Consider the following 26,833-nt stretch of genomic DNA (forward strand, 5'->3'; position numbering starts at 1 on the left):
AATCAGACCCTAAGAATTTGATTCCACTGCTGTAGTCATGCAGGGCTACGTGTTTGGGAGCAAAAGGCTTGATCTGCTCTCTCGTTGCTATCTTAAGTCCACTAGAAGTTCTCTCCACATGTGCCAAGATTGGACTCAATTCATAAATCTATTAAGCTGATAAATCTATATCTCAGGTACCTTTAAACTTTCATTTGAAAGTAAAGTTTGACTTTAAGTGACTTTAGGAGAGTTCTGTAGATGTGCTGAGGGAAAGCATTTAGATGGTATAATTTGCTGAATTCTTCTCGAGTGAATTTAAGAAAGGAATGTACGCTCTGAGAATTTGGAATGGATTTGAGATAGCTGCTGTCAGCCTTGCTGTAGGATTTCCATTAGCGGTTCTCCATAGAAGGAGAGGAAGATCAGAAAGAGCAGCTGTTGGCAAAAGGATAGGGATGCTGACTGCTAGGACAAACCTTGAAATTGAGAAGGGAAGGGTGAGGAGCAAAAGAGTGAAGCTTGGTGAGAATTGGCAGCCACATTTATTAAGAAGGCAGGATTCAGAAACCAGAAGGATTTCTGAGGTGGCTGAGTGTGGAAGTGACAGATACAGATAGAGCAGGAGACACAGCATGGCTGTACTAGGGTCTGTTATGTGTCTGTATGTCAGGAGAGGGCCATAAATGCTTTTGGAAGTGAGCTCTGGGGCGAGATATTCAGTAGGGATCAGAGCAATCAATGGTTGAGGAAAACCAAGTGAAAAGTCCTTGAGGCAAGTAAAAGAGATGAACCACTGGTGAAAAGAGAGCATGGCTAAGGAAATGTGCAGCTCACAGGTCAGCAGCTTGGAAGCTGAAATTGTGCAAGGAAGTGGGAAAAGCTTGGAGGGGAAGAGAGAGACGGGCTTTGAAATTGGGGTGGAAGGCTGACAGAGAGGTGGGTGATAGATGCGACAATGCAGAGGAGGAGAAAAGAGTTGGAGCCAGGACTACTCAGAGCAGGAAAGAGTAGGAAGAAGTAGAAGCAGCAGAAATAGGCCAGGAGAAGATTAGCATCCCCTGTGCCTGACCCAGAAGAAGGGTGGAAGAGCAAAAGTGCTTTCAGCAAGAGAAGTCTGCACGGATCCTCAGCCCATTAAGTCTGACGTGGCCATTATGGACTGTTACATTCTGGCTCCCCTCCACCTCCACATCCTCAAGTGTTTCAGTCAAAGCAACAGTACAATCACAGATGACATGCATAGATAATACATTCTCACTTGCTTGTGTAGCTCCTTAAAATATAGCTCAAGAAAGCATAGCAACCATTTCTATATTTAAAATTAAATATTTAGCAAAATAGATGACTTCCAAATCCTGCAGAGTTTCTGTCATTCTAGCTACCTGTACGTAAACAAAAATTTCTGCTAAGCTTCGTTCATCTCAAAGGATGACAACACTGTGTCATGCTGAGTACGTTTTGCGTGACATTACTGTGTGACATTATTTGCAGCTGCAGTTTTCCAGGATTTGTCTTCTGACTGCATCAGCCATTCCATACCAGGAGGACAGTCCTGTGACTCTGGTACTGTTCAGCAGCAGTCAGATCAGTGGAGAAGAATCCAGCATAAGAAATTGGAAAAGAGGAAATTATTGCTTTTATTTCTTGATGACTATTTATTGAATTTATTTTTTAGTATTTAAAATTTCTAAACATTACACATTCCTACTGTAGGTGGCTTACACCTGTTTGGCTGACATTATAAAGATCCCAACATCTTAAGATGGATGAGAACTTAACAGTTCCGGTTAGATGCAGAATAAGCTGCCCTATGTTTTTGGAAGAAAAAATCATAAAGATTGATGAAAATGTCCCTCACATCACTTCAGTCAGTATTAGAAACCAAGAGTAGAACAGATTTAGTGTGGGTCATTGTGCTCCTGCCTCTGAAAGCACAGGGTTGGTCCCTAGTCTGTAACCACAAATGATTTGTTCGTTTGAGTTTTGAATGACTCAGCTGCTGTAAGCCCGTCACCTCCTTTGGGAGACATTCCACAATTTAATAGTTCTGGGTAAAGTTCTCCCTTTCTGTGGAAAAGGAGAGTGACGCTAGGAAAGATCATGAAATAAAAGTGTAGAAAGTGCCCATGTCCTGTCATTTGATAAATTGTAGCCACAACAGGAACTAGCTTGGGATCTGTTTGGGGGCAGAGAATCAGCCATCCCTTGTGCCAGTCACTGGAAACCGGAATGGCACAGAAGGTGTAGGAAAGGATCTGCTTCTGCACTGCTGCAAGAAGTAACCAGAAAGGAGTTACCGCAGTGGATCAGAGTGGTCACGTATCAAGACTGTGACTGTTGCTAATGTCAGATGCTTCAGAAAAAGATTCAGCAGGCCATTTTAGAATGACCAGCCTGTAAGGACAGCTTTCTTCCAAAACCTACATCAAAAACTGGATGCTTGGTTCCTGCAGACTTGATAGTTTATACACTGTGTACTCTTCGAACTTAAGCACAACTGTGCACATTCTTATTGCTTGTACAGTCTCCTGACTTCAGAAGCTTCCTAGAGTTGCGTGATATTGCCCAGAGCAGAGGAGTGAATTAAATGGAAACATGACATCCTTCCAAACTTGTATGCTATTTTTTTTTTAATTTCATGAGTTCAGTGATATGTCGCTGCAAGATAGGGCGGACCATTCCTGAGGTTAATTAGACATCATGCAGAAAGATGTGTCCTTTATTAGATTTGAATTTCTTGCCTCTGAGTTCTGCTATAGTGCTGCTTCTGCTAGGAGGAAGAGCATTTGAAGCTCTTCAGCCATTCTATGGCATGCGTTGTTTTTCTGTGTCCTCTCATTCCCTGCTCTTTGAAAAGTTCTGCAGCCCTCCACCTAGCACTTCTGTTTCCAGATCACATAGTAGTCGTTGTTGTTTAGCTGCAGATCTAGCTGAAAGATTCAATTTGGTCAGGAAATGGGTGAAGACTCAGAGTCCAGGCCACGAAGTGCCAGCAAGTTGTGATGCCTTAGCAAGTGTTTTCAAACTGACATAGCCGTGTAGCCATCATGAAGGAGCAACCACTTTCTGCAACTTGGCTCCCACTGCAAAACCTTTCAGTTGTCACGGTCATCTACCATGCTATCCACCTTTTGAGCTTGCTTGTACCAGGACTACATTTCACACAAGGTTCCCACAGTTGTTTGAAGTAGTTGCTTTTCTTCATCAACAAAAAATCTGTAGCCAAAGAAATGCACGTGTATCTTCTCTGCCTGATTTTCATGTTCTCAGACAGACTTATTGCTGGAAAAACGGCAAACAGGAAGACTCATTACTTTGATAGGTGAGATATACAACATCCACTGTATACTAAAAGTGAAAAACAGCTACAAAGTCAAGCTTTTTGACAGATATTTTAAAAAGAAGAAATAGTGTGTGTTTTCAAATAGCTTTTTCTGTTTTCTACACCATCTGCTTGAAAATCTCCCAAAATCACAATTTTTTTAACATACATTTTAATTTGAATACAATGTGGGAATATCTCCATTCCTTTTTTTCTTACCAGTTCTAACAAATGGAAAAAAATGAGCTCTATCACCTGTAGGATATTCCTCTTTGAAAAATGCACGGTTGCATCTACATGGGCTGTCACAGAACCAAACCACAGGGAGGTTCTAAGTTAATTTTATCTTCTCAGAAGTAATCAGCCCAGTTTTAGCTTAAACTTTTTCCCATCAGTATATTTTTATCTAAACAACCCATTTTTTTTATACCTGTTCAGTAACAGGGTCTTGAATTGGATCTAGATTTGCACTCCTAAGTAAATCTTAATACATGCTCCCCTGTGCTTATCTAATAATGAGGTTGGCCGGGAATAATGACTACTGGAATTGCAATGTTAAAGGCATTCATTAACATTAGTAATCAGCAATCTTGTATGGAGGCTTTATGCCTCTGGTTGATCAGCTCTTTATTGTGCAGCGTTGAGTTACCTTGTACTCAAGCAGGAACGAACCCGCTAAGAAAGGCCATCAGGTGAGGTTTCCATGGTAGCAATCATCCTCTTGCTGCTGCCATTTGTGGTGCAGGCAACGCAGGAGCAGTCGGCGTGTCAGTGCTCAGTGGAGAGAAGGCTAACACCATGCCATCAAAACGCAGGGAGCAGGGAAGATCAGGGTGGCTGATCAGGTGAGTCGGTGGCAGTCATCTCCTCAGCGGCACTCGGTACCTCCTGTCCTCAAAGCACGAGCTCCTACGTTGTCACTGCCCCGGGGACAGGTGTACAACAGATAGGTTGAACACACGAGCAGTGTCACCAAACAAATAACGGGCTGCCGTTCTGGGCAGCAAAGAACGGAGTTCATAAAATGTACTCGAAGATTCTGAACTAACCAGACACAGCTGACATTTGTGAGCTCATCGGTGACTCACTGGTCAGATTGAGAAAATATTTCTTCTTTCCAGCATAAATGCGTTCTAGTAAATGTCACTTCTGCTTGGTTCATGAACTTGGGCACATAGGTGCCGTTTAGAACATCCCTTGAAAAGTCCTTCTGTAAAGGTCCTTATACTGATGGACAGTTTCATCACACCAGAGAAAAGTGAAAAAGAGACACTGGCTTTTTTTCTTTTTTTTTTTCATTGGAGCTTGTTTTTCACAAAATGATCATAAAACAAAAGTAAATGAACCAAAAAATGCTGGGCAATAATAGACACTCCCTCCTAAGCCAACCTGAGAGTAAAAGACACCCCATAACCTTCTACCAACTATCCCATCCTTTTCTTTGACCAAGTGGAACGTGGTATCCCTGTTACCATGGATTACACAGTAACCCTTTATTTTTTCACAGTTACCTTTATCTTGTCAGTTTAATTCTGGCACAGAACAAAGTTGTGAAAAGTAACTGTAAAGTATAGAGATCATTTTCCATATGTGAACTCCTTTGGAGAAAGTGTTTTTAGTCTGCATTTAGATCATGCAGATTAATTTACCAACACATGTAAATTCCTACATGAAGTGTGCAACTGCTAAAGGTTTGGCTGTAATAAAAGCTTTTCTAAGGAGGAGGGAAGCTATGACAACCATGAACATTTCCAGTGTGAGGGAGAATCATCAAACAGGGATGCTGTACTCTCTGTGTGACAGGCATTTATTACAGTGTTTTTGAGTAGACTTTTGTGTTTCTGCTCTTCAGGAGCCTATGACTGTTGACGTAGTGATCAAAAGTCTTCCTTAAACAAACAGCAGTATCAGCAAGTGAAGCAAATCATATGGACATGGAAATCCCCATCAGTAATCGTCTCTGCAACTGCTTAGTCTTCTCTCTAGCTGTGCTTCGCTGTATGCTTCTCTCTCAAATTGCAGGATCAGAGAAGAAAAGATCTACGTTCTTACAGAGAGCCCAGCAGCGCAAGGGCCCCAGTCTGGTCTCTGCTGAGCCTTTTCCCAGTTAGCCTCTGTGATGTTTGCTAAGGTTTTTGGCAGCATTTCCCTTTCTTAGGTTCCAGCTACTGGAATGTATGGACTCCGTCTGCTCCCCTCTTACTTCACCGTTTCAGATCTCAGTGCAATAACTCTCTTTCAGAGAGTGCAGGTGTCCATTGCAGTCACACACAGAGAAACCACGTACCTGGAGAGGTTCTTCAGGCTGCATTGCAGTAGAGCTGACACACTCTCTCTTGGGTTAGTGTACCAATGATCTCCACTGTAGCTGAACGCTAAAAATCTCTGTGACACCAGTGAGTCACCATCGTTCCTTTTCCTTTATTGAGTGCAGTAGGCAGAATTTCACTGATGACAGGGTTTCTTCTTTTTTTTTAATGTTTATCCCACCTAGAGAAAAATCATTAGATCCCAAATGATACCAGGTAGCTGAAAGGAAAAGAGGAGCAGTCTAAAACACAGGTGCTGAAAAGTTATTGTTTTAAAGAGAAGCTGAACCATGTGTTCCTGGCAAACCCAGAAACTGAGCCACTTGCCAGGTGTGAAGAGGGAAAGCAGCAGACACACACAAATGTATACAAAATAAAACAAAGATGCTCCAGAAAGCCAAGAGTCAGGCTGTGTAGGAGACCCTCAAGAACACTGAATACCCCTTGGGAAAAGAACTTGCTTGGAATTGAGGGAGTGCTGCTCTTTCCGTGCTACTGTATAAACAGGAGGGTATATTCTTTGTAAATGTAAAGGCAGCAAGGAAATGCCTGCCTACATCAGAACCTGAAAATTGGTCAAGTGCTCATATTAAATTTAAAACAAAGCTGTAACAATACAGGAAATCAATCTTTGTTTCATCGTTTTTAATGTCTGTTCTTGAAAGATATCATCCGGGCACTCCAAGAAGCTGAATTTAGTTGCGACTCACTGTCTTTTCAAATGATTTCTTTTTAGGTTACAGTAGCTAAGCCAAACTATTTCTGAAAAACAGGGCTGTAAGAGTCAGTACTTGGTGTTTTTGTTCTGTTTCAGGGTGTGCTGGATTCACCATGTTACAGGAGTGTGGGTGTACCCGCTTCTTGAGCACCTCAGCCCAGGTGTCAAAATAATCTTTTTCGCAGCTGTTACTGTAATAATTAACATTTTCTACTTGATGGGAGAGGTTCTGAACAACTACATCTGGGATACCCAAAAATGTGAGTATTGTTTTAGGAATATTAGCTCATGAAATGCTCTGTCAGGACTTGAAGATGCCCCTCTGAAAGTCAACAAGATTTTTAGTAGGCTAAAACAAAGGAAAATGACAGAAGTTCCATTGAAACTTCTTGCTTACTTGCTCTTAAAAGCAGTCAAATGAATGGAGTGGCTGCTGGAAAGCATGATGAGCTATGAATGAGCTATGTATTTTTTTATAACTTCTAATACTAATTTAAGACCTGTTGGCAATTACCTGAAAGGTTTACAACCCACTTGGTTCACAACCCACTTATTAGCTGATGAACCCATTAAATGCAGCTAGAATAAAGTATCATTTTGTAGGAATGCTGTTAATGTTAGAGTTAGAAATAAAAAACTGTATTCTCAGATATAAGGTATATATAAGTATTCTCAGATAAGGTGTTTTCTGCTTATAAATTTACTCAAGGAAAATTAATATTTTCACATTGATCAAATAATAGGAATGAAAGATCACATTATTGGAGGGTAAACATAACTCGGTCTACTCTACATTCATCTACCATGCCTAGGCCAGCCAATGCTGAGTAAAGGAAAAGGGAAAATAAGACAAACACACAATTAAAAGTAGATGCCTTTAGTCTACGAAAGATGGTTTTCATTTGTCAAAATGTGTGAAATAAGCAAACAACATTCATAATCTCCTCAGGAGCAAGTCACAAATGGAGTGAAATACTTGCTCAGTGGGAATTCTGTCATTACATTAATTGGGCCCATAATGGATTGTGACCATATGAACAGCCTGCCTCCCCGTTTGGGAAACATAGTGTGCACTTGTTAATAAAACGTAAATTCACATGGTAGCTTACTGCACGTACAAATCTCTTTTAACAAGTCCTCTAGTGCTAGATAGAGCCTGATTCCAGGAGCTCAAATCAGTTTTACTTAACATTTGCTCATGTTAGCAAGCAGATGCAAAGCAGTTTCCTTGGTTGTACCCTAGAACCAGCGATCATTGGTTGCAGTGTTCAAGTGTGGTTTTGAGGCCTCACTTGGATGTCACAGTCATGTCTATTTTAATTACTTTTGTTAATTTAGGAAAGAAGTTTCTAAAAAAGGTAGCCACAAGGAATACTTTCACTTGACCTGTGTGAAGTCCTGTATGAAGCATAGTAGTGTGGTGAAGAGTCACATATTCTTACCAAGTCCATGACTAAGTAAAAGGTGGAAAATCTCCCTCGTTATTCCACAGTATGCCTAACAAAATCTCTGGTTCTTGTGGCCCTCCACCCCAGAAAAGCTGAGGCTAATCAGGCCATTCTTTCAATAGCTTCACCATGGCCTTATTATCCTCTCTGTTATTTCCTTGATTTGGTTAAAGAATATTGATCCAAACTCCCTTGTGGCTCAAGCACTTGCAAACCAGAAAATGCCATGAGTCACCTGCTGTGTTGCTATGCTTGAGATACTTTGCATAAACCCAACCTGAAGTGTATGACAGCAGAAATTTAAAATACTGCCAATCTGTCTCCATGCAAGATTTGGGAAAATATCGTTTGAGAGCTGTACCTTTAAAAGGGGCTTTTGATTAGTAAGCTTTCAAACTAAAGCAGTCTGCCATGAGAGTTCTGGGGTGAGGGGGGGTTGCTGGAGTTCGGAGGTTTTTTTCCTTTTCCTCTGGAGATGCATTAAATAAAATCTCACTACTGACAAAATGATTTGCAGTTAGTTTTTCCAAGTTAAACCACAAACATGGTAGGCAAGGAAAAATTTGCCCTTTCTACAAGCCAGTGTCTGTCCACAGTTTTGAGGGTATCTGCATTCCTGCCAAAGTATTTGATGCATCTGCAGTAGAGCAATTCAGAAGAAAGGAAAGAGGCTCTTTTTAAAAGGCAAATAAAACAGCTCATTTAAAACTATTGGAAAAGTTCCTTACAGCAAAACGCAGAAGGCTCGAGGTTGGCTCTGGAGCAGCTTTGTAAACCCACTGTAATCTTTTGGACCCAGCCTCTTGTTTTGGTTGTTAAACCTTTGACTATGGCTCTTCATCGGTTTGCCAGCGACACCCAGGGCCATTGTACTTGTGCTGCTGGCAGTGTGCAGACCCGTCTCTTTCCGTGTTGCTTCTTTCAACAAAGGCCACTCTGCAGTTGTGCTTTCTAACTGCACACGGCTCTTACTGTTTCCCATCCTGGAATTAATTAGCTATGTTTTGAAAGTGACTTTTGGTGTAACTGCCATTTATGCATAGATTGCATTAGCAGGTGATCTTACTTGTGACTGGATTTTCCTCTCAACGTTCTCAAAAATTACTTCTTTTTTGCCTTCAGTCCTCAGAGGTCTGTCTTTTCCAACATGCAGCAGGCCTAAAAATCTCCAAAAGAAATATTTTTATTTGAGATGTTTGGCAGAGAGGGCTTAGTCAGAAGAACAATACTTTTGTCAGATACCAATAGTAATTCATTGTCCAGGAACAGGCATATGAAATAGCTGAATGTTTTCATTGCCAGAAAAAACACAATCTGCTGCCTGGCCCAGACTTTGCTCAGCATAGACAAGAGAAAAGTCCTGCAGCAAGGACCAGTTCTTTAAGGAGCCCTACGGTCAACTCAGCCCTCCTGATATTACTGAAAGACATGGCCACTGCAAGGAGAGAGAGGCACCCTATCAACAGTAACCGACTCTTCATTCCTGTGCTCTCGAAAAAGGGAGATGTGTGTGAAAGTTGTTAAAAATCCAGCGTTGAAATTGGGGGGGGGGGGGGGGGGGGAGGGCTAAAGTTACTGAATTCTGAAACAGAATTTTTAAAACTTGCATTCAAATAAAGTCGGCTGCTTAGCTTCAGCTCTAATAACATCTACTCCAATTTGCTCTTAGGTGAGCAGAGGAGCCGAGGGAACTGAGTGTTCCCAGTCCCCTGCAGCAGTCAAAGGCTGAGCGTGCGGCAGGGGATACGGCTGATCTGAAAATGGTCCGGAGGGAGGGAGGGCTGTGCGGTTCGTTACTGGACAGCCACTGCCATCAGGTGTGCAGACGCTCTTTTCATTCGCAGCAGGTGAGGTAACACATGCAAAAGCATGTGAGCAAGTAGGGGAGAAACAACAGCAATAAAGGGAAAAGAAAGATTAATGCGTTGGAAGAAACTTCTCTAGATAAATTCTTCGTTTTTATTCATTCAGAGATTTGTGAAAGCTGTTCTCCATGTGTTTTCAGGTATTGAAGAAGAAAAAGAGAAGACAAAAATGGACTGAACAATAGATGCAACATGGAGGCTTGTTCATGGCTCCATGGAAGATTTCTCATCCCCGACAGAGGTTGGCACGGAGAGGAATCTTCTGGAAACCAGGCAGTTTAGTGGGCCTTCTGCTCAGTGCAAGGATATTTTGGGTTTTTTAATGAAGGAAAATGATTTTAGCTAAGAATAATAATTATGTTTCAACCTCCATTCCTATTTCTCCATGCTTGCATGTGATACACACATAAAAGATGTGTATTTATCTCCACAGCATTCTCAACATGCATTTCTTGCATCAAATAAGTCATTAAATCATTAAGTCATTAAAGCTTTCCACTTCCACCCAGAAGAACAAGTCCATTCTTTGTATTGTTTGAGAAAAGCTTAACCAGATAGGTCTAATATGGGGAAGCAAAACAATCCTATATATTCAAAGTATAGTGTAAAAATATATTACAGTTAATTGCATGAATGTATCCGAAAAAGAATTCAATCTGACTGAAATATTAATGTAACATGTAACAGTTGCCTTAAATCAGTGATGTTAATAATTTATCAATCCGGTAAAAATTTATTTGCAGTGCTAGACTATCTGAATATGATGCAACTTTTCTTAAATATGCCTAAATAAAGATCAAGTTACCCCCAGGTTTATGTTTCTTCATGCTGATTCTTGAAATTCTAGACAGACTGATGGCATTTGAATGTTTTATTTTCAGGTTTTCCAGTGTCAGCTGTATACGATATTATTTCTACGTGAGGATTTTTCTTCTTATTTTCCTAGTACTAGACCTGATTCTGCATTTTCAAGTTGTAAGTTCTCAATACATGGGCTGAGCCATTAGCATAGCACTAGAGAGAACATTTAAGCCTTACTTTAGGAAGGCACGTAAGAAAATGCCTGTTGTATCAGGAATATGCCTGTTTGTGTCTGGAATTCCATTGCAAAATACTAGCAATGGTCGAAATTTGACAGAATTCTGTTTAATTATCAGGCAATTGAAAGGGAACTGTACTAGGCAGAAAAAATGTGTAGAATTAATTGCTGATTTTCAGCAAGAAATTATTTTATAAAAAAGTAACTTAAAGATCCAAATGTCCTGATGTTCACATCACACATATTCATTAGTGTATTTAGGTGTATTTATTTTATTACATATAGAGCACTTTAAAGGTATATGTTAATGTGTGTTTTTTTTACACGGATTCCTGCAGAATTTTAATATAACTTAAATATGTTCCTGCTCTGGAACAGTTCTGGGGAAAACTGATCTCATGCAAATCATGACACAGCTCCCCAGTATTTTTTTTAAATCCACTACTGTTCATGTACACGTGATCATAGAAACGATGCAGTAGTTCAACAGTGTGATTTCTGATTGTTTCTTTCAAAACTAAGGCTTCTGTGGTTGCATTGCCTTTGTGACTGTCTATCCTCTCAATAATTTTAATTTGGTGGTCAGAGTTGCAGATTTCAAAGCTAGTCAAGTTACTAGAAAGTACATGGAAATATGTGGGCCGACAAAGGAGACGGAGTTCACAGGAGAAGGTCCCAGAGAAGGAGAGGGCAGAAAACCACACAAAACCAGCAGCATTTCCAGCTCAGGATAATTTAGTTTCATGAGTACTGATGCCTAGCTGCTCCGGATGAAATTACGTTAAAGGACATGAGGTGGGTGTTGAACCTTGAAATTTAAAATATGGGTTCTATAAACTTCATCAAACAGATGAAATCTGAGTGAATGCTCCTATAGTTGGACCTTTCCAGCCAAGCTATTATGACAAGTGCAGTCCTTAATGAATGTTCTACAGGAAGGCACTGTCATGTCACTGCAGTCAGGTAAGTCTAAGGAGAAGCTAATGCATCCTGCATTTGTCTGCTCTTTGCCATTGCATGGTCAGGTCACCACTGTCAGAGGACGTGGTGCTAGTGCAGCCCGGTAAGGGGGCTTCTGGCTACCGTGAGGCAGTAAGGTGTTCTGGAGAGCAAGTGCAGATGCACACAGGGCTACATCGAGCCCAGTGATATGTGTCGGTGCTGCTGGGTGTCTGCAAGGTGTGCTTGGGGCTGAGCAGGGGAATTACTGCTTCAGGAAGAGCGTTGGACCTGGGCTGACTACGTTCATTTGTGCATTGCTGTGGCTGAGCTAAGAGCTCTCGTCAGTGTGTGGGGGATGCAAAACCCTAAATCTTCTCTTGACAAGACCAGCACTGAGCTGGTACCAGTAAACCCTGCTGGTCCCAAGTTGACTGAGCAGAGCACAAAAAATGGTCAGCACTCCCAAAACTGGGAGGGCACCTCAAAGAAACCTGGCCCAGCTCTGCATGGAACTGGTTTGGGTTCCGTGGCTCCATGCCAGATAAAAATGAGTTCCCTGCCTGTGCACTCAAACTGGCTTTGGAAGCAAATTAGCTATAGCCATGTGGCCTTGCAATAAGGTTATTAAGCTCTGCTGGACCTGAGCGGAGTTGGCACACATGCACAGTAATTCTGCAACATGGGTACTCTATCCACAGATAACTGGGCTTGATTGTAATAGATGGTTGTTATTGGAGGTGGTTGGATGTCTGTTATTTGCAACAGGCTTTAAAAACTCGGGAAGAGAAGAAAACATGGATTCAGTCGTGTTTCAGTGAGGTATGAGCTGTTTAAAGTCACTGCTCCTGAAAGCTTTGGTAGCATGTGAAAGTACTGATGGACAATAAATGTGCTAAAGACTGTAGCCGTACTTTCTGACATCAGCAGTAACGGTGACACACATGGCATTGTGAAGAGATTATCAACTGTGGCTTAGGGTGGGAAGCTCAAAGCACGAACCCTTTACACTGGTCATTTGGAGAACTTGCATAAACCATGTTCTGCTGTTAAGCCTAGCACATTTTTGTGATTTTTTTTTAATTTATTTCACATGGATTGTTTCCATCACTGAATTCAGGAGTTCATTCTGATGGAAAAGGGTTAGGTAAAAATAAGAAATTCCAAAATGCCACACAGCTATACATACTCTGCTGATTCTAATGACTAACTGAATCCACAGATAGGTATCCAAGAGGAAGAAGACTTCTGTTCAGAGGTGCCACATAGGGAAAATTAAAATTATGTTCCCTTTTATCTGTGAATTTGTGAATATTCAGCACCTCAGAAAAACAGACTGCCAAGTTTAGATACCAGTTATGGGCTTAAACCCCTGAGGTTGGGAATATTAGCCAACGGCAATGTATGTGACACAATGTGATAGGTTTAATTTGGTTTGAGGAAATTTATAGTATTTGGAGAAGATCTGAACTCAATTTGTCTTCTCAGGTCTCAGAAAGTTCTCCACCTCCTATGAGCCTTGAATCATAGTATTTAAAGTCAAAAAAATTTTAGAGCATTAAATCCAACCTATGATGTATGAACAACGATATAAATAACTTAGGGGCCTGTGTAGCCAGAGTGTGCTCTTCTAGACTGTGTTCATTCCCTTTAGAATTACACAATCCATCATGCTTAAGAAAGATGATGGATGAATGATGACTAAAGTAAAAGTCACTTGTAAACTTGCCAAATTTCAACCATCTTGGCTGAAATTGTCCCTGAAAGGTATTTCTCTTGGGGGAACTATTTTTTTGGTGGAAAACTTTTGTCAGAACAAGTCATCTATTTCCAAGTGAAAGTCTGTGAAAAAGACTTTTTTTTTCTATGTCTAGAAACTTTTCCCTACTTCTGCTGTGGAACTGGTTCTGTGGAAGGATAGCAATTATGTTAGTAACACTTTCTACTTTATGACAAAAATCTACTTGTCATTGTCCAGGTGGTAGGGAAAACATGCCTGCACTTCCCTGTAGCGCACAGTTAATTCTCCAAAGTGCTTATGCATATGCAGAGTTTGACTTCCAAGACGCACCAGAATGGGGACTTTGATCTTGGTTCCCATGTATTGTCAATACCTCCCCAAAGCTGATGCAAATAAAGCTGCCTAGAGCAAATATGAAGGGGACAAAGCTTTGAGGAAAACTTGAGCAATAGCTTGTAGATGAATAAGCTAAATGGAAAGACTCCTAGCCTTTCCCTCGAGAACCGCAGTAAAATTAAATTATTAATATTTGTTAAGTATGTCATAGCTATAATGATAAACCACATAGAAAATTCTGTGAAGGAATCATTAGTTTTGTTGTCAGAGAAGAATATAGCATGCAGTAAATAAGGCAGGCTGCCACACCTTGAACCACAAGGAAAAAACAAAATATGGTTTCATCATTCAGTGAGCACCATCCATCATGTGTTATGAATGAGGCAGAGGAAAAAATATTGTGTGATCATCTAATTAAAGGCAATATCATAATTCATACTCGCAAGGGGCCAAATTAAGGTTGAACAGACGGCCTTAATTTTGACATTACCTCACTCTTGAATGCCTGACTTTGCAATCTTAATAATACTCTTTTGACTTAGTATAAAACATTAAAAAAAAAAGAGATTTATTTAAAGCTGGATAGAATGACTAGCCACAGAGTTGCCATGAATTTGAGTTCGACTGTATGTCCTGTTTGGCTTTACAAAGCTCATTCTCACTTTCTGTGTGCATTTAGATACCCTGAAATGTATTTGCACAGCTCTCATACCACTCTGTTACAAAGAGATTGCCATAATTTGCTAACTTTTGCCGCAGCTTCAGAATGAAATTATTTTAGTCTGTAATTTGACTTGTGTGTGATAAAGCCATATTTTGCTTTCTCTCTATAGCAACCGTTGCCTTATTTTAAAGGGAGCTGACAAACATTTTCCCCAATATTAAGTTGTTTCTTTGCTTCTCTGCCCACCAGTAGTATTTGCTAAATTGCTACCAGTGCACGTCAAGTCTACTTGGACACTGTGTGTAGAGTGAAAAATGGCTAACCATTCCACAGGCTCCCCAAAGGCTCTTTGTATTGCTAGTAATGATATGATATACAAATGATATACAAAATGGCAGCGTGTAATGATAAGGCACATGTTCTTATTTAATTGTTCATTTTGAATTTGCTATTGAAAGGCTATTTCAAACCATGACAACAATTTCTTCTTCACCTTTTACTTTCTATAAAGATTGGCCAGTCTGCAAGGCTCTGATACAAGCTTGGGTAGCCTTTGAGGACTCTGATACCATTAGACTGAACACTGAAAGAAGGATTTATAATCTAAAACTTGAGATAAAATATAGTCCTGAAAAGACCATCAACCTGAGGCTAACATCACTGAGGTAGGTTTGTTGTTCCTGCCCTGGGAATAAAGGAGCAAGCAGTGAGAGATGTGTAAGTGTGGTCGCTTCGGAATGCAGCCTTGGAGGAGATATGTTACCAATCCTGTCTTTTAATGCTCCTGTTTTTAATGTGAACAGGGTCAAATGATGGTGACAGATATTTTCCATCAGCAGCAACAAAAGAAAGCTCCTAACCAAATCCTGATGCATACTAGTAGAACAGGTCATATCCACTAGGGTATCCCAGCTGCTCTGCACTGCTCCTGTGGTTTGAAGCTTCACATGCTGCTTTAGCCAACCACTTAAATGAGGGTCACAGGTGTTGCAGTAAAACCCGGGAGTTTTATTACATATTTGGGCCATTATATTTGGCCCAAGGTGTTCATATGTATTGTAAAACTGCAAATGTCTTCAATGTGTCTGATTGCAGTATTAAAGGCGGGGTTTGCACATACAGCTTTGAGTTATTTCAGAAGTCCCAAGAAATAAAAGGATTTGCAGGTTTGGTTAATTTCTGCAGGAGTAATGATCTCTCTTTTTTTGAAGCAAGAGGAGCAAAGGGGAATGAAATTAGTCTGGAAAGTAAACAGATTTAGCTGTCAACATCTGTTTAGAAACATCCTTAAGCACATGCTGAATTCAAAGCATAGGCACAGGTGCTTTTCAATGCAGAGGCTTTGCTGAATGAGGGTGCAAGCAGACTTGCAGGTGGGATGCTTTCTGCAGTGTTCCTAATGACGTAGTGAAATGAAAGAGCTTTTTGTGCTTAGAGTCTTTTGAGTACAGTGACCTCCTCTTACTTGTATTATTAAAAAACTCTAAAAACAGAACTGTCCAATTTACAGACCATAAACAGCAAATATATTTAATGTATATTCTCCAATATAAGCAATTTTATTTTTATCTAAAATGCACTCTGTTTTGTTCAAATAACAGATGGAAATCAATGGATTTTAATGTAACCCAGAAGAGCAAGATGTAGTCTTACTCCCTTAAATGCCCTTTTCTTGTTCAGACCACGGCTGTAAAAGGACTTGAACCTCAACACAATAAATGCCAATACGGAAATTTGAAAGGTAGGCTACAGACTTCTTGGCCCACCAGAGGAGCTATTTGCTGTTCCTTAGAGCTGTGTAAAGAGAGACAGAAGTAAAATAGAATCTGTTTCATATAACCTGTATTGTAGCTAATCACGTTGTCCAAGTTTGGCATTTCATATATAGCTTAAGTATTAAAAAGTAAACATCTACCATTAGAGTGGAGAAGTATCTCTGCAGTGTGCATTCTAAGTAGACTGCTACAGTACAGTCAGAACTAGGACACAATATCTCTTTGCTTTTTTAATATGCAAATGGTCTCCACAGTATGTATATTGTGTATGTCAAAGTTCAGCACACATGCATGCATCCATATATACACACATGGCAACACAGACACACACGATCTTCTGTAGAAACAAGTAATGACAATCAGATGTTAAATGACAGTTACTTGCTTACCATGGAAAGAAATCAGGAGCTATGAAAGGTAACATTCTCGACATGGACAGTAATTCCATCCTATCCCCAAACTTGCAGCTCCTTGTGCTTCCACTTTTCCCCTCGGTGTACGGCTTCTGAGCTGCAGGACATGCTGCCTGTAGCAGTAGGGACAATCTGCAGCTGCAGCACTCTGCGCTCCACTGTGGGCAGTTACAGATAGATAACATTTACAGACTGTGCAACTCAGTGCAGTTTGCGTTGCTTAAGAAATTTTTGCTTCTGCATTTCTGGATATTTAATTTGATTTTGCAGGCAGAGCAGTGCCTGGCTAGCCTTCTACATGTAATTGTCCTAGTTTATTTGCTATGTAAAATAAAATAATTTGTTCTTATTTAATAACGCTTCCCAATTTGGCTTCCAAGTTTGCACCTGACAGATGTAATGGGATAAAAGAGGGGAAGGTCACCCCTCGTCTGCTACTGGTACTAAGCTGCAAACCATTTTCTCTAGGGGTGGCTTTACAGAATAGGATTATTATTAGTCACAGAGCAGAAGGTGGCAATTAAGTGAAAAATACTTAGGCAGCAAAAATTATGATAATGGGGGACCTCAACTACCTGTATATAGTATGACCAAGAGTCACCATGGGACAAGTTATAAAGAAGGAATTTCTTGAATGATAATTTCTTGAGCAATCAGCTGTGGAGTACACAGAAGAAGAGAGTGTTCTCAAACCTGAGAACCACAGAGACTCCTTCAAGATGTAATCCCAGGTGAACCATTAAGTAATATTGACCACAGCATAATGACATTCACCCTCCCTGGGGCAGAAGGGTGCCTAAGCTTTGTACAGTGACCCTAAATATCAGAGGGGAGTGGCGGGGAGGACAGGAATGAAAGGGAAAAAAAAAAAAAGGTCATTACAAAAAGCTGTAAAATTGAAATTAGATTTACAGTGTACATGGATTTTACTAGCAAAACATGTGAGCCTTATAGCTCAAGAGCACCAGGTGTGCATGGGGCAGCTCCCCAGCCTGTGCTAAGGGGAATCCCACATGTGCAGACCAGCAGGGCTTGTGTCCCACAGGATGGGCACACTCAGGACGTTTTCCCCCAAAGGTCTCAGGCTTGGCCATACCCTCGCGCCCATCTGAGGGTGACTTGCCTCCAGCAGAGCCATTATACAAAGCAACTCTCTTGGCACAGACAGTGGCACCTTCTCCCATGCAACAGGGACATCTTGCAGTGAACACTCATGAGGCAGCTCTGCGGAAGCTGTGTAAGAGACAACAAGTGAAGATAAAGTAACCTGGTTAGAAAAAAATCACCTAATTGTAGCCAACAGCTGGTGCCTCTCCAGAGAGACGCACTCAGTGAAATTGGGTTTAAGTCTCTCTCTACAGAGACCGTAGATATATGCAGGATTTTGAAAATGGAAGGAGCTGCTGAGGCCAACCCTCATGCAGAAGTATTGTGATACTTTAAATGTCAGAACCACTGCTGGGATAGGCACAATTAGAGGCATATCTGTGTAGCGGTACGATTGTAGAATCAGAGACTCATCTAAGTTGAAGAAGACCTTCAAGATCACCATGTCCAACCATCAACCTGACCTACATACTATATTCCAGCTATTTCTAACGTTATGGGGTTTTTGGAGGGAGCCACAAAACTGGACTGGAGCTAAGCTTAGAAAGTGGTCCACTGGATGGCCTACGATACGATTAAACCAAGAACACCTGTAAAGTCAAATATCTGCCTGCTGATGTTAAGGTTACAAAGGTGGTTTTGCTGCACAGATGCAGCATCTTGTTTGTGCTGGACCACATCTTAGCTCTGTGTGATGTGCAGAAGGACCTTTCCTTCAGCAGGAGGTCCACAGAGCCCAAGCTATTCCAGGGGTTAGATGGACATTGGCTGGAAGCACCGTTTCCAGCAAATAACGCTGCTGTGCTTGTGAACGCAGCTCCCATAGGGTGACATACATATTGGCAAGTACCATAGGTATGGTTGGCATGTGTGATTGGAGATTTCAGACTAACTCAAAACAAAACAATAAAAAAAAAGGAAAGAGAAAAAAAAAGAACAAGAAAAAAGATGTAAGGCTTTGTTTAATAGAGCATTAATTATGCGGGTACTGGAAGATTTCTAAATCCTTTCAGCACTTTTACTCAGAATTTAGATTCAGCTGGATATACTTAATTTTTTAAAAGCCTCTACATTTTGCAGTTTACGCATTTGCATAGCGTAGGACTACTGTCAGGAACATATATCTGCAGATCTGGGGCATGAGCTGTTCTCATCATTTCAGTGGGATGGAGAGAAAACAGTTCAAAGGAGGAGGATGGGGGAAGGGAAGCATTTCCATATATTTTTTTAGGAATCATAAAGAAACACAGGCAAGAGTGTCAATCATGAGACATATTTCTCTCTTTAATATTATCAGGAATACAAAAGTTCATAGAGCACATGTGTGAGAGGATGCTGCGCTGCCTTGACTACATGATCTGCATGATACATGTCAGAAGATGGGAATGTTGCTATGGCAATTGTTCCCGTTCCTGAATACTAAGTTGACGAATAAGCCAGTCCACAATCAGGCAGGCTCATTTATGAACTTATCTGCTTGGAGACATTAAGTGATATTTTCAGTTTCTCTTGAAGAGATGCATAATTTTCTGCCCTGGCTTCTTAAAGCCCCAAGCTCCTCAGCTCCCCCCTCTCCCCTCCACCCAGGGTTTCTGTGATTTGGAAGCTACTGAAGACAGAGATTTAACTGAATTTTGTGCTGAGGACTGTTGCGGTTTTTCCTCAGCTTATACAGAGTTCTTCAATTTCCAGTTTGATAAGAAAGCAACAGACAAATGGATCTTTCTGCTATATGCTACATTTCCAAAAGCCATCTTGCTATTTTTTTTTAAATTCTGTATAAGGTAATCCATAAATCTTTACTTTCAATCTGGAGAAGACTAGCATCTTTCCACTGCCCCCTGGCAGAACAGTAAGGGAGGGATTGGTAGCCTGTTACTTCCCCATTTTAACATTTTAACTGTGGCACCCTGAGAGCCCGTCCCATCCTCCCTTGTACTACTGAGCCTTTCCCACTGTGCTGTGTGTGTAGCGTGACAGGAAAGCAATATCTTTACCGTTGACTCTCCCAATTCCACCATTGGTTTCCATTAAAAACAGTATTTTCTTCTACTTTCTGCCCTAAAAATCTGTATAGCACTTCTTTGTGTAATCAAATCAACTGGCATCATCTTTGCAGAGGTGGCAAACTTCAGTAGATACAGTGAGTCCTGTATTGCTGTGATTCCCGTTGTCCAAGTTGTATCATATTTTCTAGTAGCAGACTGATCTCAGCTATTTTCCTTTTACTTAATTTCATTTTGTGGACTGGAATTTTCCCTGCTAGGAAAATTCTACATGTTTAGTTCAGGCTGAGTATTGAGGGGAAATTTTCTAGTAAGATGGCTGAGACACTCTGGAATGAAGATAAGGAAAAAAATGGGCTGTATGGCCCATATCAGAAAAAGTTCCTTTGAATTAGATGATCATACCATTAAAAAAAAAAAGAGACTTTTTTTTTTTTTTGTCAAGATATATATTGCTTTAGGGAACAGTGCAGGGAAGGAGGCTGTAAAAGGCTTATCTGATGTGTAGTAAATGTTCCTAGCAGGACAAGCTAGGAAGTGAAAGAGGAGGAATCCAAAAGCTGTTCTGCAGAATTGGATCCTCTGCTTACATGTGTGATGTTGGAAAAATTACTTAATTTTACCCATTCACAGTTGGCCAGTAACTTTATTTACAGTTTGAAATGTTTATTTAGCACCTCCCATTGGCTCTAAAAGTACTAAAACAAATGAGTTCTGAATGAGCAAACGATCAAGACAAAAGGTATTATTGAAAATTATGGCAGCCTATATGTCAAACCACTCAAATACCCACCTCAAAAAGTGAATGTACCATAAGAGCATATGGATTTATTTTATGCTTCAGTATCCAGATATTAAATAATAAAGCCAACAGAAAATAGAAACGTGACCAAAACAGCAATGAAAGAAATTTTTTCTGTCAAGTTTAATATATGTGCACAAATTCCAGTACAACCAACCCAAGTGTCTCAGACAACTCACAGGTTTGTGTAGACCCATAGGGATCCACAAACACAGGACATCTTTGGAAACTGCACGAGCAGGTGCTCTCCATAGAAGTCTGACTTCCTGATGTAACATTCATTCATTCTCTGTAGGAACATGAAATGAGTGGAAGAATTTCAAATATAAGGCTTAACTCTGAAATGCTTGTGCAGACTGTCCAGCTGGTCTGAGGGTTTTGATACCCATCTGACTCAGAGACAGAGAGCCTAGCTTCAAACACAAAGACCAGCAAAGAGATGTCAAAAGCTTTCACAGTGCAAGGCACGAAGGAGTAAAAAGCATTTACTTGTTTAGCAGGATTGACTGAGTAAGGACACTTAGCACTTTACCACTATAGAGACCTAGGTTTTTTAAACTATGCATTTATTTCCTTTCCATACGAACTTGTTTTGTTTCCAGAGTTTTAAAGGATGAATTTGAGAAGCCACCCCTGCTGCAGGTACTTTCCACGTTTCTGAGCAAGGAGACGAGGAAAAACAGGAGATGAAGTTAATTTTTCTACAGTCTTCTGCACCAGATAGGAAAGATGATGTGCTGCAGCTGAAAATCAGACGCAATTTTAGTATACAGAGCAGCTCACCCTGCTGAATGGGGACCAGTATACACCACTTTCTGATAAGCACCACAGCCATGCTCCAGGCATGTTGCCCAGAGCAGGTGTGAAAGTTGCATCCAGAAGGGCTGAAAAGCTTAGATTTCTCTTTGCAAAGAAGCTCTGCCAACAGCTGTCTGTGATCGGGAAGCATTAACTGGGATGTGACCATGGCAGCTTCCTTGGCCATGCTGTTTGCAGGCTACTTGCCTCTCAGGTGACCACAGCACTATCCCTTCACTTTCGCCACCAGAGCTGAGAATCACTTGCCTGTTCTGAGAAGAGCTCCTCAGCATTCATGGCCATGAAAAACCGCAAGAGCTAGAGTAAAACAAGATTTATTCAGAAAGAGGCTGTGAATCCAATTAGAGCAAAACAAACAGTCTATATGACACATTTCTTTCTCACCTCTGCAGAAGCTAATCTAGCTAATCCCTCTGTGTTGTAACAGGAAAATAATCAATACTTTACAAATCCACAGCGAGTATCCGAGGACGCAGGCAGCAAATAGCAGCTGTCTGGGCCTCCAGCCCATTCAGCACTGTATCTGTGAGCACACAACTGCCTCTGGTTTGCCCTCCAGCTTTCTGCTGCGGTGTCTACACGCAGGCACTGACTTCAGGCCACATCTCATTTTCTTATTCCCAAATAAGCATTCCGCTTTGCTTTGCCATCGTGATGTGAGTTTCCTAAATAAGATGTTCCGGGAAAGAGATCTTCCTCCGTGCTCTTGAGAAAAGATAGTCATTTCTTTCGGAAAGCTTGGCATTCGCACAGGCTGCACTGACATCCTGTGGCTCGATTTCCCAGCCTGAAGTGAAGACGAGTGCACAGGGACAGCTTCGCCCCCGTTTCCCATCCCTTCTCAACACCACCCCATCTGAGCAAGTCCCTGCCCTGGGCCAGGCTGGCAGAGATCCGAGACCCAACTTCATCACATCCACCATTGTGCTAATGCTGACGGCCGGGGGAGTGAGCTAGTGTCCACCCGCCTTTTTGGTGTCCCCTGAATCACAGCCTGCTAAGGCAGGGCTGGGTGAGGGTGAGCTGCAGTGACCCATCGCTTGGTGGGATGTTGCTGGAAGGGCGAGGGTGTTTTTAAGGAAAAACTCATGTAAACCCCTCATACCACACCTCTGCCCACAGGCACCCCAGATAGAGCCTGTGGCTGGGGCTAAGCAACCCCAAAGGGTGCCCCAGACCCTGGTCAGATGCTGTGTGAAACAGCACCCAGTCCCAGCAGACAGCAAGCCTGATTTTACCTTCCCACTGGGAGCAGCATTAATCTGTAACTTTTTAGGCATCACTCGATCAGATGAATAACAGCTATTAGCTTTGGACTCTAGGCATTTTTATGAGATATTGGTTCCAGGGCTTGTGGTTTGGCATAGAAAGCATATTATTCACACACAAAACAACGGCATTAAAATAACATTAGGAATCTGGCTTAAACTGACAAAACCTAGGAAACTCAGAATTAAGGCTGAAAGTATGTCCTTAACTCACCCACAGCATGCCTGCTAGGGCAGTTTATATCGCACGTGAAATCCCCTGGCGCTGGCCCCCAGTGGGCTGTGCTCAGCACAAGACTTTTGGGGAGGAAACCATGGCCACAGCTCGCCCGGGACCAGCCAGGGCCACCGCCACCATCACGCCCTGGGACAGCCAGGGCACTGCTCCACCTCACCGGGTGGAGACGCTCGCCATGCAGCGCCGCCCTGACAGGCGGCAGCCATTACGTGGCGGGTCAGGCCGAGGCTGCTTTCCTCCCCTCTGGGCCTCGTGCCTGGCCCTCCCAAGCGGCAGGGGTGAAAGGAGACAGACGTGTGGGCTTGAGCGGTGTCTCAACGTGCTGGGGACAACCCAAATGAGGGGAATATGGGGAAAACTAGATGTGGTGAGCGCTGCCTGGAAAACAGCCCTTTCCAAAGCGTGTGGGCAAAATTCTTGCCTTTCATATGTGTCACTGAATGTGTAGGGAGGCCAGCAATGAAGGGCATGAGCTTTCAATAGACGTAAAAAATTATACATCCAGTGCTCAAATTCAGGATTTCTGTGTGTGTGTACCTAGACAGCTGAGTTTCCTACGCTGCCACCAGCACCGTTGCAGTCAGAAGAGAGCTGCTGAGAAAGCAGTGCAGGCTGAGGAGAAGTTAGTCCAGCGTGTGGCCAGGGGTGAGGCGTGAGCCGGGCATGCCAGCCCATGTGGCAACTTGCCCCGATCTGCAGTTGATTTGCTCTGATTGATCGAAGTAGCGCAGCCAGGATGAAACCTACCCGGGGCAGGGACTGCCAGGTGATGCCAGGACAGTCGAGGCTGCAGAGGCGGGTTGGAGTAACACTAGAGCAGAGAGGAGGACATGGGCCTTTCTGAAACCTGCCAGGGGAAAATCCTTGGCCCAGAAAACACCTTCTCATGTTCCCTTTGTGGATCGTGTTACCATGGGGGACTGCGGCCAAGTCGGGGCACAGGGACACAGGTTGCTGCCATGGAAGCAGAGGGGAGGAGGGGAACTTGACACTACCAAGCGCTGGCTGTGCTGAAGGGCTCCCTGCCACAGGCCTGCGGTCGGAGGACACCACCATGAGGACCTCAGGAAATTTGTGTCATGGCACCCAGTGGCTGAAAAAAGGAGGGAGGGTCCCCAGAAGAGTCAAAAAACAGCAATTCTGGGGTCATTCCATGTAGAAACACCTGCTGTGATCCCGTTGTCCTCCCCAAACCCTGTCTTTGGTCACAGGACACAAATATCAAACCCTCAACTGGCCACTGGCTTTCCAGAAGGTATATCTGAGCTGGAGGTGATCTCAGTTACAGCAATAAAACAAATAAATGAAAACAGCAGCCACGGCAGTATCAGAGGTCACATACTCCCAGAAGAGCTCCCTGCAGGTGCCTAGACCCTATGGGAAGGCTGCCCACTCTGAGCCGTGGTGACAGCACCAGCCCCACTCATTTTAAAGCGTATTGCCTCCAGACTGCAGCTAAATCAGCTCCTCTAAAAGCACATTTCAAATAAGTTTCATTTCTGCTGCTCTGCCTATTCCTTTTATTTATGAGCTCTGCCATTTTGTAGGAAACAACCCAAGACATTTGTGCATGAGGCATCTTTAAAGCAGAAATCACATTATAAAAAAAAAAAGAGTCACAGCCAAAAAAAAGTTGTTCAAATTGCAAGGTTGTCACACTGCTTAGTAAAAAGGGGTGCACCTTAACCATATTGGGTGTGATTTTTTCCTCTCAGTGAGGTGAGAAAGACATTTGCTATTCACATCTTGGAAGCAAAACAAATAGAATAATTATTTCTTTTCCAAGCAAAGGCAAATGCAGTTGAACTTAGAGCTCTGTGCTTTTTACTTTTATGCCATAAGCCAACACATTCCCTTGCAAACTGACATTTGCAACACACCACAAACACGGTGCTATACCTGGCACCAAATTTGTGTTTGGGGTCAGAATTGAAACATTCAGATGATAAGGTGAAGAATGCTCCTCCTCTGGACACTCTGTCCCAGAAACACTGTAGCTAAGTTTATCACAGGATAATTCCAGTTTAATTCTTAGGAGGCCTTTTAGTGGAAAACAAATGTTTTGCTTATTTTGGGATCATTCTTCAAACATAATTTTGGACCCAAGCACCAGATTTCCTTGGTTGCTGAGTGCCTCCATGTCTCACTGAGTACAGCTAGAGTCACTGGTGCTCACTGGTTCAGAAAGACAGGTCTGAAATGAGTGGGCACTGGCTGCATGAAGTAGGGTACGTGTCCAGAACACGAAAGTGATGACCGTATGTGACTAAACCCTAATCCTCCTCTGCACTTCCTAAATCTTAGCCTGAAAATAGAAAATAGCAAAATCTCCTCTGCATTAGGCCCATACCTATCCATGTCCTGTGGGTCAGGAGCAAGTACAACACTGTTTCTGCTTCTTTGTTGTGCTGCACAGACAACACCATACAACTGAGAGTATCCGCTACCATATTTCTGTATATCGTTTCAATTTCACCTTCTGAGCAAAATGGCTTGAATTCCAAAGAGTCTGCATCCAGGGGCAGCTGCCCCTTTGTGTGACAGAGTCAATGTGACATGGTACAGAGCAAACACCTGTGCCTCGCACTTCCAGAGCTGCAAGGTGCTATGCATTGCCTCCTCTGCACATGAGCTTACACTCATCCTTTGGCTTTCATGAGACAGAAGTTTGAAGCTGCACCAGTGGGTGTCTGCCAAATAGAAAGTGCATGCATGTGTACAGATACATGCAGTGTGTTTACAGAAAATGATAGAAAACAGGCCTGGGTGTTTTTTTAGGGGCTACCTGGAAGGTTTTGTCCCTGCCCATGGCAGGAGGGTTGGAATTAGATGATCTCTTAGGTCTCTTCCAACCCAAAGCGTCCTATGGGTCTATGATCAGTTATCTCACCTGTGCACTTGTGCAACCACCACAAATACGTTTTTATTAGAAAACAAAAAGAGGCTGAAACTTCAGGTGTGTGCATCTTATTAAGCACACTATGCCACTTTAAAAATACAATTTAGATGGCAGGTGATTGTTTCCATATTATGGAAGGCTTGAGAATGACTGACAAGATCTGCTTTTGCAGCTCTTATTTCTGCCAACCAAATTACTGAGGACAAGAGTGAATAGTGCATATTTAGAAAATGTATTTTTAAAGTTGGGCTTTGGCTGAACAGTAACTTCATGAGAAAGTGAAGCCTCCCCTTCCCAACTAGCTGTGACTAAAATACAGCAAATGAAATGGGGAAAAAAGAAATGTAGTAAAGAACTGAAGCTATATAACCAAAAGGAAGTTTCATCAGACACGCACCAGCACCCTGCACCCTCTTCACAGGCTTGGGATCAAAGCTGGGTGCTCATATCCAAGGGCTGATTAACCCTTTCCCGATTAACTCTTTCCTCCCACCCTGGCTACCTCCCACACATCAGATCTTTGACAGTCCCCTCCTTTTCTGCTTTTGCTGCCAGGTGGTCTGGCATTCACTTATCATGGCCTCAGAGGACTCTATGCAGCATGGGGGATTGGAAAAACAAACCAAATTCTTCTTCTGAGCCAGGCAGGTAGGTCCCAAGATGCCTGTCCTCATTACAGAGATTGCTGTGGGAGCTGGATCCAGCTGGCAGAGGTTTCTCATTAGGATGGCAAGGCTGCAAATGTGAAGCTGGAGGGAAAGTATGTAGCTGTTGAGCAGAGGTGGCCTTGAGGCTGGGGTTAAAGAGGTGGTGGAAAGACTTTTATTTTTTTTAAATGAGGTGCTTAGCGTCGTGGGGTTCTGTTAGTTGTGGAAGCAGCAGCATATCTTCGGGTGTGTTCAGGTTTGTTTGGATTCCCTCCCCCCATTTCCCCTGCTCTGAAGACATTATAATCTTGCAAGTGTTAAATTTTGACTAGTTCTAGCATAGACTTAGGACAGGAAAAAGCCTGTTTTAGGGCTGCTGGAGTCTGGATCTCATGCAATATGTGGGAGTTGTGCTCCAGCTATTTTTCTATTAAGTATATGGGGAAAGGCAGGGAGAGTGGGAAGAGCTCAGACTCCGCTTATTTTTGTGCTAGCA

General features: G+C 42.2%; 1 protein-coding gene across 1 annotated transcript in view; it reads left to right on the top strand.

The window, feature by feature from the left end:
- The window catches only part of AIG1 (androgen induced 1), a 124,056-nt gene extending 113,602 nt beyond the window's left edge, over positions 1-10,454 (top strand). The window contains exons 5-6 of the mRNA XM_083828773.1: positions 6,428-6,591; positions 9,785-10,454. Of these exons, the coding sequence (XP_083684899.1) occupies positions 6,428-6,591; positions 9,785-9,822 (202 nt within the window). The 3' untranslated portion in view covers positions 9,823-10,454. The remainder of the gene's footprint in view (positions 1-6,427; positions 6,592-9,784) is intronic.
- Positions 10,455-26,833: the final 16,379 nt, after the last annotated feature.

The sequence above is a fragment of the Anser anser genome (genome assembly GCF_964211835.1).
Source record: "Anser anser genome assembly, chromosome: 3".
NCBI lineage: Eukaryota > Metazoa > Chordata > Aves > Anseriformes > Anatidae > Anser > Anser anser.